This window comes from Erigeron canadensis, chromosome 2 (assembly GCF_010389155.1).
Source record: "Erigeron canadensis isolate Cc75 chromosome 2, C_canadensis_v1, whole genome shotgun sequence".
Taxonomy (NCBI): Eukaryota; Viridiplantae; Streptophyta; class Magnoliopsida; order Asterales; family Asteraceae; genus Erigeron; species Erigeron canadensis.
Genome location: NC_057762.1, coordinates 45557591 through 45572471, shown reverse-complemented (window position 1 = coordinate 45572471; position 14881 = coordinate 45557591). Strand labels below are relative to the sequence as shown.

Genomic DNA, 14881 nt, shown 5'->3' with positions numbered 1-14881 from the left:
GAAGATATATAGATATTATTATTAGATACATACTTACATGGAAAATCAAAGATATTCTTTTTTGGTTTCACACCGCCTCATCCTATCTATCTATATTTATTCTATTAGTCCTTCAACTAATACCATACTCCCAATTTAGGTTTTCAAACTACTTACCAGTCACAATAGGCACCTCATCGACACTTCTTCCACACTGTCACGTCAGCTTTTCACTCTTCTCATCCACCTCTTCCACACTCACTAATAATAGCACCACATCCACAACTTTTATTTATTTTATTTTATATTTATCCAAAAATAAATAAAACATTTTTATTAATAAAAAAAATATTATATTAATTTTCACATAATATAATTAAGTTTAAAACTTTTGAAAACTTCAAAACTAAATTATAAATAAATTAATACTCCATGGACTAAATTGAAATTTATTTAAATATATAAAAAACATAGGTAAAACATTAGGGACTAATAGTGTTAATATATAAAAATGTGTCTTTTTGTTTTTTGTTCACTTACACACATATACTTTTTTTTAACAGCGGTGGTGATTAGACTCAGCGGCATGCCTCTTCATCGTCCGGTAGAGATCGACCACGTCACCAGCACAGTCAATCCGAGGGCATGACTAGCAGTGGAAGTCTCACAACCGTTCTAGATGAAACTAACTAATGCTAGAAAACCCTCATGCTCCACCTTATTGGCAAAGACTTCCCAATATGCCTTTTAAAGGTTTTGAACCCATGACCAACTTTTGGCTGAAAAACATTAGAGACATTAAATGTCCGGTTGGGCTAAATCCCGGGGACCACACACACATATACTAAACACACACACACACATATAATACATCATTTATGAAAATCAAATTAAAAAAAAAAAAGAAAAAAAAAAGGCTGGCCCCACTTCACTTCTCTCCCTCTCGTCAATGCTCTTTGACCCATCGAAACCCTTAGACGACGACACCCATCGGCAACCTCCTCACACTAAGGCCATCGTTGACAAGCCTTTCGAAGCTTTGTCGACAAGCCTATTATGATAGGCCTTACATATCTATTTCAACCAATGACTTTTGGTATTAATTAAAACATAAGAGGCAACTAACTAAAGGCTTTGAGAATGGGGCTAGCTCGTGGGGAACGAGTCGACCCGAGGGAGACTACAACAAACGAAGTGATCTATCAGTTGTAAGAGAAGATAAGGGTGCGTTATTATCTAGTAAATTTTGATCAAGCCTAACGTTTATTGTTAGTATTTAGCAACAATTCATAGGGACGATCATCAGCAACTCACATTTGTTTGATAAGCGAACACAACGACTTCCTTTAACTTGTGAGCTTTTTATAAACTTTTGAATTTCTTATATTAGTTATGATGGTTGACAATACTTTTACAACAAGCGCAAAAGGTGATAAGTGCTTGAATTGTGTGTTCTTAAGATGTGAAATTGATATGTTTTATGCATGTTAATAGAAAATTAGGGGTACGTTTACGTTTGCTAGTGATTTCAGGTCATAGGTTGCGTTTACGGGTTAATTGGATTGAAAACGAAGTCAAAAAAAAAATGATCAAAAACAAAAGTGGCAAATCTGGAATGGTGTATATTACGCCAATAGTTGGCGTATATTACGGTCTCATGGATAATGGTGCTTTGGCGTAAATAGATAGTAACACAGTAGCAAATTCAAGAATTTAAGAATGCAACAGGGCGTAGACTACGCCCCTTTTTGGCGTACATTACGGTCCTTAGAAATACAAAGGGCGTAAGCTATGCCAGGTGACACCGTAAGCTACGCCAGTTGCTGAACCAAAATTCCGAATTTTATGGTTTTAATTCAAGTTCAGTTTATATCATTCAAGGGACGATTTTTGGAAGTTATCATTCATATTTTCTCATACCAAGAGCAGTTCCTAACATTCCCAAGACCCCAATTTCATCAAATCACAATTCCATGGAGCTGAAAGCCTTAATTGAAGAATCAATGATGATATCAATGATGAAGATTTTAGGCTAATTTTCTTTTGATCATTCTCATGTGAACAATTATGTAAGACAATTGTATTCAACTTTTCTTATGTTCATGTTGGATTAGATGTTTAATTTCTCATTAGTCTTTTAACATCTAATGTTGTTTGGATTGTTTGAATGATTACTAGTTTATAACCTTGAATGAATTCCATCTATCTTTTGATTTCAAATTCTTGTTAATCAATTATTATTGGAAGAATCTCTTATGAACTTGTAATCTCGTTAATGAATAGATAATTTAGTTGTGTCAATTCCCCGGTTTTCATTATCGTGAATCATCACAACCTAATAGATTAGTTCTTAGCATTCATTCAATCCAAGCTTATAACGAATCATGTCTATGTGATTTCCAACGAACATAAGTTAGGTTATACTTTTGAAATTATAATTTGAAGCATGAGAATGATCCCTTTTATTTAATTGAAGTTATTTTGTTAAGTTTATTATCAAGTTTAGTTTTTAATCAAACCAATCATTTAATCGATTTTGAGTTCATGTCTAGTTTAATTAACTTTGTAAAATTGTTTAAAACTTTCCCTTGATTCCCTGTAGATACGATACTCGACTTACCCTAGCTAATTAGTGGTATTTAGTTTATATTTTTGATCGGTCCAACGACAACGATCAAATTTTGCATGCTCATGAGCATACTTTGAGGAGGTATTTTGATTACACCGAGCGAGTCCGCCATCACCAGGACCATATTGCGGGACTTGATTATGTGGAGACTCCCCTTCCAGTTGATTACAGACAGCCTTTTGTTCCTACATCTCACCCAGCTTATCCTCAGGTGTATGATTCCGAGTGGTTTCCTCGACATTCTGATGCCGGTCGAGTTGAGGATACCTCGGGTGTTCCACCACCAGCCCCTAATCCACTTGATGGTCGTTCTTTGTACCAGAGCTTGATGGAGTCGATCTTTGGACCTCAGGGTCCACGACAGTGATTTGGTACTCTCTTTCTATCTTTCTAATCTTCTTGTGTGACTATGTGTTCTATGTGTTTGTTTTGATGTTTTTGCATTTTCAATTCGTAGGTAGATTTCAAATTCTGTCAATTTTAATTATGTTTCTAGTTTAGATGTTAATTTATTTTCTTGTAATATGAAATTGAATCAAAGAGACAAAATGTTCGAGTTATATTGGCTATACATGTTTGTAAAATGAGATTTTCTTGTGATTGGATGAGTACATGTAAGTGGGGCTAGGTAGTGTAGGCTAGATTGCATGACATGATTGACTTATGAGCGTTTTGATAGAGTTGTTAGCAAGTAAAAACATAGAAATGTGCAAATAAGGGTAATATGCCAATTGTGAGTCATAATGCATGTATCACACTTAGATATCCGTTATATCCTTCAATTTCATGAGAGAAAAACGCCTCGTCGACGATTGATTTAGATTGTTAGCGTAACATTATTTCTCGTGATCATCATATTGTGTGAACCATTATTGTACACTAGGTTAGAACTAGTGCACTTACTGTGTCGAGACCTCTGGCTTGGATTATGTGTTTAAAATCACAAAACAATCATACAATTCAATCCATATGTCACCTCACCTCGTCATGAAATCCGTTAATAGTTCAAAGTTGTGTTATTTATGATGATGAATCGAAAGAAAGAACAAAATCAAAGTCAAATTGCAATATCCGGTTAAAAAAGTCAAAGTATATGGTCATAAGTGAAATTCAAGTCAATTATCCATGTAAGTTGATCAAAAAGAACCAAAATGAAATGTTCCCAAAATCATTCTAGTAAATCACCCAAATGAGAATCGTTACCGTATTTCATTCCATATTTCCATTAATCTTGTATGAATACCGAAGTGATAGTTTGAGTTATGAGGTCTTGATTCGATTTGTGTACTAGCCTATGATTTTTAGAGTGCAATAATGGGTTGTGAGCTTTATATATATTTATATTAGCACATCTTTTGCTAATTCACCCAAAATATGAACCGAGGGGAGTGCACATTGTGAGAGTGTGATGCATGTATTTTGGCAAACTTGAGGTTTATTAGGTTTAATTGCACATTTGTATATTTCTATTTGCTAGTCGTAAATCTTTTGATAGTTGTAAGTCTCATGAGTTGGTTATATCATGTGATTTGGTTTGCATTACTTAGTTTCGCCCAAGTGTACTTTGAAAATTGCTTGAAGGTTGAGTTTTACAAGTATGTATAATTGATATAATTCTTATATGGTGTTTCTTTGGCGATATGAAGTATTATGAGATTGTAAATTAACTTGTTACATGATGAATGATTTTTTTTCGGGACGAAAAAGAGGTAAGTTGGGGAATGTGATAAGTGCTTGAATTATGTGTTCTTAAGATGTGAAATTGATATGTTTTATGCATGTTAATAGAAGATTAGGGGTACGTTTACGTTTGCTAGTGATTTCAGGTCATAGGTTGCGTTTACGCGTTAATTGGATTGAAAACAAAGTCAAAATAAAATGATCAAAAACAAAAGTGGCAAATCTGGAATGGTGTATATTACGCCAATAGTTGGCGTATATTACGGTCTCATGGATAATGGTGCTTTGGCGTAAATAGATAGTAACACAGTAGCAAATTCAAGAATTTAAGAATGCAACAGGGCGTAGACTACGCCCCTTTTTGGCGTACATTACGGTCTTCAGAAATACAAAGGGCGTAAGCTATGCCAGGTGACACCGTAAGCTACGCCAGTTGCTGAACCAAAATTCCGAATTTTATGGTTTTAATTCAAGTTCAGTTTATATCATTCAAGGGACGATTTTTGGAAGTTATCATTCATATTTTCTCATACCAAGAGCAGTTCCTAACATTCCCAAGACCCCAATTTCATCAAATCACAATTCCATGGAGCTGAAAGCCTTAATTGAAGAATCAATGATGATATCAATGATGAAGATTTTAGGCTAATTTTCTTTTGATCATTCTCATGTGAACAATTATGTAAGACAATTGTATTCAACTTTTCTTATGTTCATGTTGGATTAGATGTTTAATTTCTCATTAGTCTTTTAACATCTAATGTTGTTTGGATTGTTTGAATGATTACTAGTTTATAACCTTGAATGAATTCCATCTATCTTTTGATTTCAAATTCTTGTTAATCAATTATTATTGGAAGAATCTCTTATGAACTTGTAATCTCGTTAATGAATAGATAATTTAGTTGCGTCAATTCCCCGGTTTTCATTATCGTGAATCATCACAACCTAATAGATCAGTTCTTAGCATTCATTCAATCCAAGCTTATAACGAATCATGTCTATGTGATTTCCAACGAACATAAGTTAGGTTATACTTTTGAAATTATAATTTGAAGCATGAGAATGATCCCTTTTATTTAATTGAAGTTATTTTGTTAAGTTTATTATCAAGTTTAGTTTTTAATCAAACCAATCATTTAATCGATTTTGAGTTCATGTCTAGTTTAATTAACTTTGTAAAATTGTTTAAAACTTTCCCTTGATTCCCTGTGGATATGATACTCGACTTACCCTAGCTAATTAGTGGTATTTAGTTTATATTTTTGATCGGTCCAACGACAACGATCAAAAGGTTAGATGAATGGTTAGATTATCCTTATCAAGAAGAAAAATGTGATGCTCAGATTAAGGCCATACAATTACCAACGTTTTCTGAAGAAGGATATACAAAAACAAATAGATCTACACTTTGCATTCATAAATCCGAGATAGTGTTTAGAGATATCTTGTCTATATAAAGGAGTTTCAGAGAGAGGTATTGGACTTAGATATTTGGGTTGGGTATTATGCAAATCAAACGTTCCCATTGTATACGAGCGGATTAGCTTATGTGGAGAGCGTCTACCTGAATCAATCATATTTGAGAAATGCTAAAATGACAAACAAATTACAAATAGATCCTTACAAACTTATTTGTCATGTGAGATGGACAAATTGAATGAGTATCTTTGTTCTCTTTCGCTTTCAATATATGATTGGTGAAACATCCATTTATAGACTTTTGTTTGTAATTATTATTGTCAATATAGCATCTCTCACCTTTTTTTTAGGCTACTTTTATATTTGATCGTCATGTATTTATAATACAAACATGAGTTATATGGAATTAAAAGAATATTTGTTTTCAATTCCAACCATGTGATACATACAAATACATGGTTGAATTATTGTATAAGCAAAAGTGAAGTTATAAAATATTAAAATTTAAAAATATTTGAAAAATATAATCTTCAGTGTGTTTAGACAAAATTCACTTTTTTTTTAAACATTCAGTCGGTATGCGACATCAGTGAAACCTTACCGTATAATGGTGAAGCCTTGCACGTACCCTATACAACGAGATGTTGACCATGAGCCGTTATAAGTACTCAGAGGAAAAATCTCCAAAACTTGTCATCCCTAATGATCAAACTCAAAACCTTGGGTAAAACTTGGGATGTCTCTGACCAGTCCTACATTGCAAATTTGCAAGTATGAACCACAACCAGAAAATTATGGTAGCCCATAAGAATCGTTTCTTCTCACCTTGAAGAGAACTGAACATTTTCTGATAAAATTTTGTTTTGCTTTTGCTAAAAATCGAAAAAACTACCATCAAGAAATTGTGGTAGCCCATAGTTTCTTCAGCCCTTTATCATCATTCAAAAATGAAGTATATTGAAGCCCACAAAAACTTGACTTGGAGTTTTACATTATCTGTTTATGGGCCCAATTCAAAAAAATTTAACACCTTTTATAATACGAGTAGTAAACATTTAATCAAGTTTGTATAAATACCCAGGCCCGATTTCACTTATTTATTTGCAAGATAATAACACAACTCTTTCATTTTTCTTATTTATTTCATATACTTTTATACGAGACAGTATCTGTTTCTAATACTAATATGAAGTTTATGGACATTTATTTATTTATATATATTAAAAAGCTTTCACAGAGAATATGTTATTTTACATATTTACTTATATACATTAAAAAACTTCTATATAAAATATGGAATGAATGTTCTTTCATATTTCAGATTTGGGTCTATACCTATCAAAATTTTCATTCTACTTGTTATATTTATAAATCACAAATTTTAATTTATGCATTTGTATTGAATAAGTGTATGTATAATTTCTGACAAATATGAAAATTTGCATCCATCTATCTATGCGTAAATATAGTTTTGATATAAAAAAGTTGGTCAAATCGGCTATGTAAAAAAGTTAAATTAAAGTGTTAATTGACGAGTGAACATCGTTTTGTTAAAGTGGTGTTTCATGTACACGTCCAAGTCAGCATCTTTTCTCTTAAAAATGATTCCCATTGGTAGAAATTTTGAGGAATTTAACACTTCACAAAAATTTTTTAGCTAAAATTCCTTTTTATGATGATAAAGACAAAATACATTCTACATTTTATATGAATCTACAACTTATGATCGGTCTAAAGTATACTAATTGTACCTGGTTAGTATTGATTTTATCTTTGAAAATACTTGGCTTTTTACAATTTTGAAATTCAACTTATTATTTTGTGTTAAATTAAAGTGTTAATTGACGAGTGAACATCGTTTTGTTAAAGTGGTTAAAACGAGCCAAATTATTCAAATTCAACTCACCCTACTCTAGTCATGTCTAAACTAATTTGGACTATGTTCCAGGCTTCCAGCTTAAATGAGCTTTAACCCACACTTCTTACACCAAACTCGACCAGGTCTAAAAACCAAAACAAAGTTAAATGAACATCATGTTTAAAAGATATAATATTATATAAGTTCTGATTAAAATAAAACAACTTTGAATAAATAACAAATAACACAAGCATATTACATCCTGTATATACTTATGTTTTATGAATATTCGTCTATCAATTTTAAAATAATCCATTAATCAAAATCTTATCCTATTTGTGTTACTTGATAATGAAATATGACATAATCTTGTACCTTTATTATGATTGAAAATGCACGCTCACTTGCTTGGAAATTAGGGGTCAACATGCGTCACAAAAAAAGCTTTTGGATGAGCTTGTTATTCCTGCAAAAGATGTTCTTGTTGACCAGTTTACTCCCATTAAGAGGAGGGAGTGGTCACTCAATCCCCAAACTGGTCACTCATTCCCCAAACTTTGCCTCTTTTTTTTACCTTATCTATAAAAATCTTCTACCTCAATTTTTCTTCAAACTTTCCTAAATCACTGGCGTCACTTTTATCAAACTTCCTCAAACCTCTACCTCATCATTTTTATTTCATTTATTTTTAATATTATGTATTTTCAAAAACTATATAAAATACTAATTTTAAACAAAATATATCAAACAAATAAAGTTTCGATAATAGCTTAGGGGCAAAAGTTGAAACATTTAAACTATATAAATTATTATTCTGCAGATACATAAAAAGTATAGGGACTAAAACGGAATATATATATTAAATGATAAAATTAAAAAAGAAAAGAAAAAACACAACAGATGTCATCTTCTTCAATAATTCATATACATATACATTACACACACACACACACACATATATATGATAAAGTTATTTTGAGAACCCTTTTTTATGCGAGAACCTTCGAGAACTTTTCAAATCAAGTCCACCCGATGATTTTTCTTTACACGAAAATTGTTTTTTGATTGTTTTCTGAATAACTTATGTGTAATTTTTAAGTTTATAATTGTGTGGAGCATGAATTATCATCCGTTATACAATTATTGGGAGATTTAGATTCTTGATCACATGTGCACGAATATTGTTACGATCACATGTATGCAAGTCGATCACATGTAATCATAGCAATATTCGTGCACATGTGATCAAGAATCCAACTCTCTAGATAATTGTATAATGGATGATAATCCATGCCTCCACACAATTATAAACTTCAAAATTACACATAAGTTATTCAGAAAACAATCAAAAAACAATTTTCATGTAAAAAATAGTTATCGGTTGGGCTTGATTTGAAAAGTTCTCAAAGATTCTCGCAAAAAAAAGGTTCTCAAAATAACTTTTCACTATATATATATATATATATGTCAGAACCTTCAAAACACACACACGCACATATAAATAAATACAAAAAAGATACGAAAAAAGAAAGAAAGAATAAATAAAGAACCTTGGAGGCCCCACATGCACAAACTCCGCACTTTCTCTCTTCTTGGTGAAGTTCCCCGATTTCTACCCTCCCTCTCTCTTTCAGTTAACCATCGGTGACGGTGTTAGCACCCGATGTTGGATCTGTAAACTTGTTTGCCGAGTCCCACTCCCTTCCCCTAAGTTGCATGATGTAGAAAGCTCCATCTAATGGAAAGTGGGGTGAACATGAACGTAACATTCTTTAGTTGCGTGTTATTTACAAAGAATTAACAAGAAACCAAATTAGTTCGTGCAACGTATGGATTTCACATAGTCATATAAATTATTATGCTATATGAATCTTCGTGCATCAAATTTAAAATAATAAGTTGGTCAAAAATATATTATTTGTTTTATTTTAATAATTGCTTTATAATAACAACCCCATATATCTTTCTATAGATTACAATTATATCGTTTACAATTACAATTATATCTTTCTATAGATTAAATAGTTAACTTCTCCAAAAGTATGAAAAGCTGGAGGACTTTGTGGTATACATACATTAAATAATCAAAGATAAATAATTTATTTCAGGATGAAGATTCCATCAAGTTATCCTAATTTAAAAGGTAAAATTGGGGAGTTTTAGATTGAAACCAGAGAACAAAATTAAATAATATCTTTAAATCATGACCTTTTAATTTTAATTTAAGAATCAATATTATTCTAAATTTATCACGCAAATTATTTTCTAACTTGAGAATCAATGTCACTTTAATTTTACCCCTTTCATCCTTTATTTCAAAGTATATCTTGAGCAAGTAATTACAATTTACAAGTTAAACATTACTAAAATTTAAAACATTACTAAAATTTATACTTAATAAAAAATCCAAAAGAACTTGTACCACGCTTTCGATGTGTGTTTTTAAAGTTTGATATAGACTAGTTCATGATGTACGTATTCTTGATACTGATATTTTCTTAGTTTTGTATGTTTAGAAAATGTATTTTACATGTTACTCAAGTATTTTAGACCTTTTTACACCTTTTGCAACAAATATTATCGGTTCCATTTTTTTTCTAACACATCCAATATTTAAATGTACGCCTTTATAGGTTTTACACCCAAACAATATTGACTTGTCATTTTCATTATCTCCAGCGTGGAATTATAATCTAATAAGCCATTTTTTGTATTACATATTTATTATTTGTGTATATAAATTAATGTTAGACTTCCAGTCTTATTTTCTCTTACGAAAGCATCACATCTATAATAAAAAATGTACTTACCTAAAAAGTCCTTGCAAATTTAATATTCTACCAATAAAATTTATGTAAAGATCAGTTGTAAGTTTGTAACCTTTTCATTAAGATTCTTTATCTACCAAGTACAAAATATACGTTGTTTTTTTCGCAGGCCATTACCAGGGAATTCATTAAAATCCAGTAAACTTATTAAGGTGTTTTATGAGAAACCCAATTCAAATTCAAATACATCATAAATGAAGTTGTATTATTTTAGGTTCACAACATAATGTTTGTCCAAATTTTGAATAAAAGGAAGAACTGAAATGAGTGTTGTTTTGAAATTAAGAAGGTGTGGTATTAATTATAACTTGTTGACATTATAATTATTTTCTTGTTTTCCAACCACTTTTTACGGTTCCAAGTTCCAACACTAGTTCAACAATATGATTTTGTCTCTAAATTTTTGGATTGTTTGACTAAATTTTATATTTTACGTATGTATAATGTAACATGTTTGTAGATATTGACAAGGGGGAAGAAGCTAAATGAGTATTTTTTTGAATATTTAGAAGGTGGCTATGTGGCCATATGATTATTATCCACTACTAGTATTATTTAACGAGTATTAAACTTGTGAGTTGACATGATAATTACCGCTTTTTACAAGAACTTTTTAAATATTGAACTTCACTAGATTTTGTCACTGATTCTTGGCTTGTTTGACTGGATTACGAGTTTGTGCAAATGATCATTCATAATTATGCTTTTTTTTTCTTTTTCTTCTGTTACAGGTTTTAGACTCTTTCCAATTTGACCATTTCTAGAAGCAGTTGGAAGCAAGTCTTCAATGGTTTTTGTTACACTTACTATCATTAGTATCAATACAGTAACATTTCATACTATCAACAGAAGTGGGTTAACGGTTTGACATCTTGATCTTTCATAAAGGTCAAAGAATCAAAATCCTTTTCATTAAATATTTTGTATAAGAAAAGAATCATTAGAAATGACTACATGTATAATACTAATGTATAAAGTATTAGACAATATACATCCGAGTTAAAAAAACTCGTAATCAATGAGTAATCCAAACAAGAAAAACCCTTATCTGCAGGGGAGATTTAGAAAAAGGGCAAACCCGATTCACGATCGGGGTATATATTCGTATAAAATTTTGGAAATTATATATTGTATATAATAAACTGAGAAGAGCTAATTAACCGCGATAAAAAATGTTATGAAAGCTTCACGAATAATAAGTTAACTAACAACTAATATAGTATATTGTATATATTTCTAATATTATGATTTTGTTAGGTACAAAGAATATATAGTTTTATTGTTAGTGTTAGTTATTATTTATAAAAAAAAATTAGTTTATAAGTTTGGATTCATTAAATGTTAGGAGCATTTTTGTCTCCGGAACACTTAAATTTTCAAGGACATCACTGCTTTATCTCTTTACTCATTTACAATAATATTCCAGTTTTTAGTTTCAAACTTCCCTCCCCATTTTCCCTATAAAGTTGTTTCTTTAATTCTTTCTTTTGATGATTTAAAAGATTTATGTAAAGAAGAAGCATTTTCATTTTTTCTTTTTCTGTAAAATCTAAAACCAAGGTAAGGTTTGTGTCTCATATTCCAACTTTTTCCTTTGTTTTGTTTGTGCGTCACCTTTTTGTATTCTAATGCAGTTTATCACGAGGTAATGTCAGGAAAACAAAGAATAAAAATTCAAAAAACAACCCATACAATAGTGAAAAATATTATTATTATCTCTCAGAAGAGTATTATTTTAAGGTTTGATACCTTTTAGTTATCATTTTTCTACTCATTTTCTGCGCACTTCCAACTTGTTCAAGATTCTAAATGTCCTTCCAAATGTTCCTTTACTCATAATAACATTCACTTGGCTTGTATCTTTCACCATATTATCTTTCATTTAATTTCCCCACATTGCCATTGTAGGACATAAAAACATTCACCAACCAACATTGTGTGTTTATCTCTTCACATTTCCATTTTTGAGCTAATAAAGAAAATGGGGAAAGCTACAAGGTGGTTCAAAGGTTTGTTGGGTATGAAAGATAAAGAAAATGTGAACAATTTAAATTCAAGTGACCGAAAAGACAAGAGAAGATGGAGCTTTACAAAACCATTGAAGGAGACTCAGTCAGCGGCCGCGGTGGCTAACATTAATCCTTTTGCTGCGACAACTGATGGCAATGCTAATTGGTTGAGATCTTATATGTCGGAAACAGAAAAAGAACAGAACAAGCATGCAATTGCTGTTGCTGCAGCCACTGCTGCTGCAGCAGATGCGGCCGTGGCTGCAGCACAAGCTGCAGTTGCGGTTGTTAGGCTTACTAACAACCGTAAAGCTACACCTTGTAGTGGAGGTAAAGAGAAATGGGCTGCTGTCAAGATTCAAACGGTCTTTAGATCCCATTTGGTAATTTTCATATCATTAGTTACTTTCCTTGATAAAATGAAATGCTGATTTGAATACATGTTATGGATAGTTAATAATACCATTACATTACAATTGCATTATTAGACTCAAACCATAACTAATTATGTATGTATGTTTTTTTTGTTAAATTTTGTATAGGCTAGAAAGGCTTTAAGAGCGTTAAAAGGACTAGTGAAACTACAAGCACTTGTGAGAGGATTTCTAGTCAGAAAAAGAGCTGCAGCCACTCTTTATAGTATGCAAGCTCTTATTAGAGCACAGGCCGCCATAAGATCCGAGCGGGCACGTCGTTCGTTTACAAAGGATCCCCGCTCTGAGCCCGAATCCCGCCATAGGAAATCCATTGTAAGATAATCACATTATGAATGTACTTTGTACATTTTTGTCACATTTTTGCTAATTAGATAATCATATTGTTTTGTGTATTATCAGGGGATGAGGTTTGAAAATGAGAGAAATGAATTCCATAGCAAGAGACTCTCGACTTATGAATCTAATACATATGATGAGAACCCGAAAATAGTTGAAATCGACACGTACAGGCCACATTCAAGATCCAGACGCATCAACACTTATGCGTCTGATTCTGGTGAAGAATCCCAATCACATTCCCCTTACAACAACAAAAACAACATGCCATCTCCACTACGTTGCACAAACCCCGCGTGTATTTCAATCCCCGAATTCAACCATCTTCAAGAATTTGAGTGGGGATTCGCTGCAGACGACTACAAGTACTCAAACACTGCTCAAAGCACTCCTCGTTTCGTTAATCATTCAAACCGGTCAAACGGGCCAGCCACTCCTGCCAAGAGTGTATGTGGAGATAGTTTTTTTAGGCCTTACTCAAACTACCCGAGTTACATGGCGAGCACACATTCGTCTAATGCTAAACTAAGGTCACATAGTGCACCTAAACAAAGGCCCGAGCCGGGGCCAAAGAAAAGGCTGTCACTAAATGAAATAGTGACATCAAGATATAGTTTAAGTGGTTTGAAGATGCAAAAGACTTGTTATCAGGTTCAAAAAGCTTTTGATTTGTAAGGCTAACTAACTAGTTAGCTACTTAAATTATCATTATGTTGTTTTTGATAGAAAATTTAAGATCTTGCAACAAGAAATCCTTTTTCTTGGTTTTGTTTGTGTAATAGGATCCGAATTGAACATGGGTGGGTGTCTTGTGTAAATTGTATGTAAGTGTTTGCAATTTGACCAAATGAATCTTTCTTTGAATTAATGACTTTTTGTATAGATTTACTATAAAGATTGTTGCTTTTTTATGCATAGGAATGTACTTGTTCTAATGAGCAATGATTAGGGATTGATACATTTTGGGATGCTTTTTAAGTTCCCAATTCAAACTTATTTATTCCCCCTTCATACGAGTATATAACATCCATCATATGATTTTTATCCCAAAGCACAACATCAAAAATTGGCATTTTGGCAAATGTGCCCTAAAAAACATCCTTGCGAGGCTTTCATCATCCATTCCCGTGTATTACTTATAGCAAGTGGGCTTTTACTTACGGGTGTTTGGCCTAGCTTATATTTTTTGGCTTATGCTTATAAATTATAAGTGACTTTTGGGCTTTTTTGCTTTAGGTTTATAAGATTTTATGTAGTGTTTGGATTAGTTTTTGGCTTTTAAAAAGAAAAAGAAAGGAAAATAAGAAGAAAAACTAAAAAACTTTGATTTTTAGATTATCAAAAAGTGGTTTATATAAGCTAAAAAACATAACTTTAAAAACTCCATACAAACACTTAAAATGACTTTTTTCCTTGAGATAAGCAAAAAAAGCTAAAATCTCATTCAAATAAGCCCTGGTTGCAAGGCAGTTCTATCAAATCTAAAATGGAATTTTTAGGATAATTTTATCTTCTCTGATTATTGAGAGTTCGGCTAGGCCAAACACCCCCTTAAAGTTATATTTACTGTTTGTGAAGTCAAATATCAAATACATATCCACGGTTTGTATATTAATCCTTATGAAATAGACCCCATTAGTAATTATATGAAATGGAAATAATACATAATAATTGTGTCCCCAAAAATTACTTATATAAAAAAT

The 14881-nt window shown here is 31.8% G+C and overlaps 1 protein-coding gene across 1 annotated transcript; it reads left to right on the top strand.

Annotated features, from left to right (window-relative positions):
- The first annotated feature begins 11207 nt into the window (after positions 1–11207).
- Positions 11208–14046, top strand: LOC122589946 (protein IQ-domain 26-like). Its single transcript, XM_043762277.1, has 4 exons — positions 11208–11284; positions 12305–12788; positions 12948–13154; positions 13242–14046. The coding sequence occupies exons 2-4, from the start codon at positions 12378–12380 to the stop codon at positions 13851–13853; spliced, it is 1230 nt and encodes a 409-aa protein (XP_043618212.1). The 5' UTR covers positions 11208–11284; positions 12305–12377; the 3' UTR covers positions 13854–14046.
- Positions 14047–14881: the final 835 nt, after the last annotated feature.

Excerpts from the sequence above, each read along its gene's own strand:
- LOC122589946 (XM_043762277.1), top strand. The coding sequence starts at position 12,378 with ATGGGGAAAGCTACAAGGTGGTTCAAAGGTTTGTTGGGTATGAAAGAT. Across the intron at positions 12,789-12,947 it reads CGGTCTTTAGATCCCATTTG|GCTAGAAAGGCTTTAAGAGC; the intron begins GTAATTTTCATA and ends AATTTTGTATAG. Across the intron at positions 13,155-13,241 it reads CCCGCCATAGGAAATCCATT|GGGATGAGGTTTGAAAATGA; the intron begins GTAAGATAATCA and ends GTGTATTATCAG.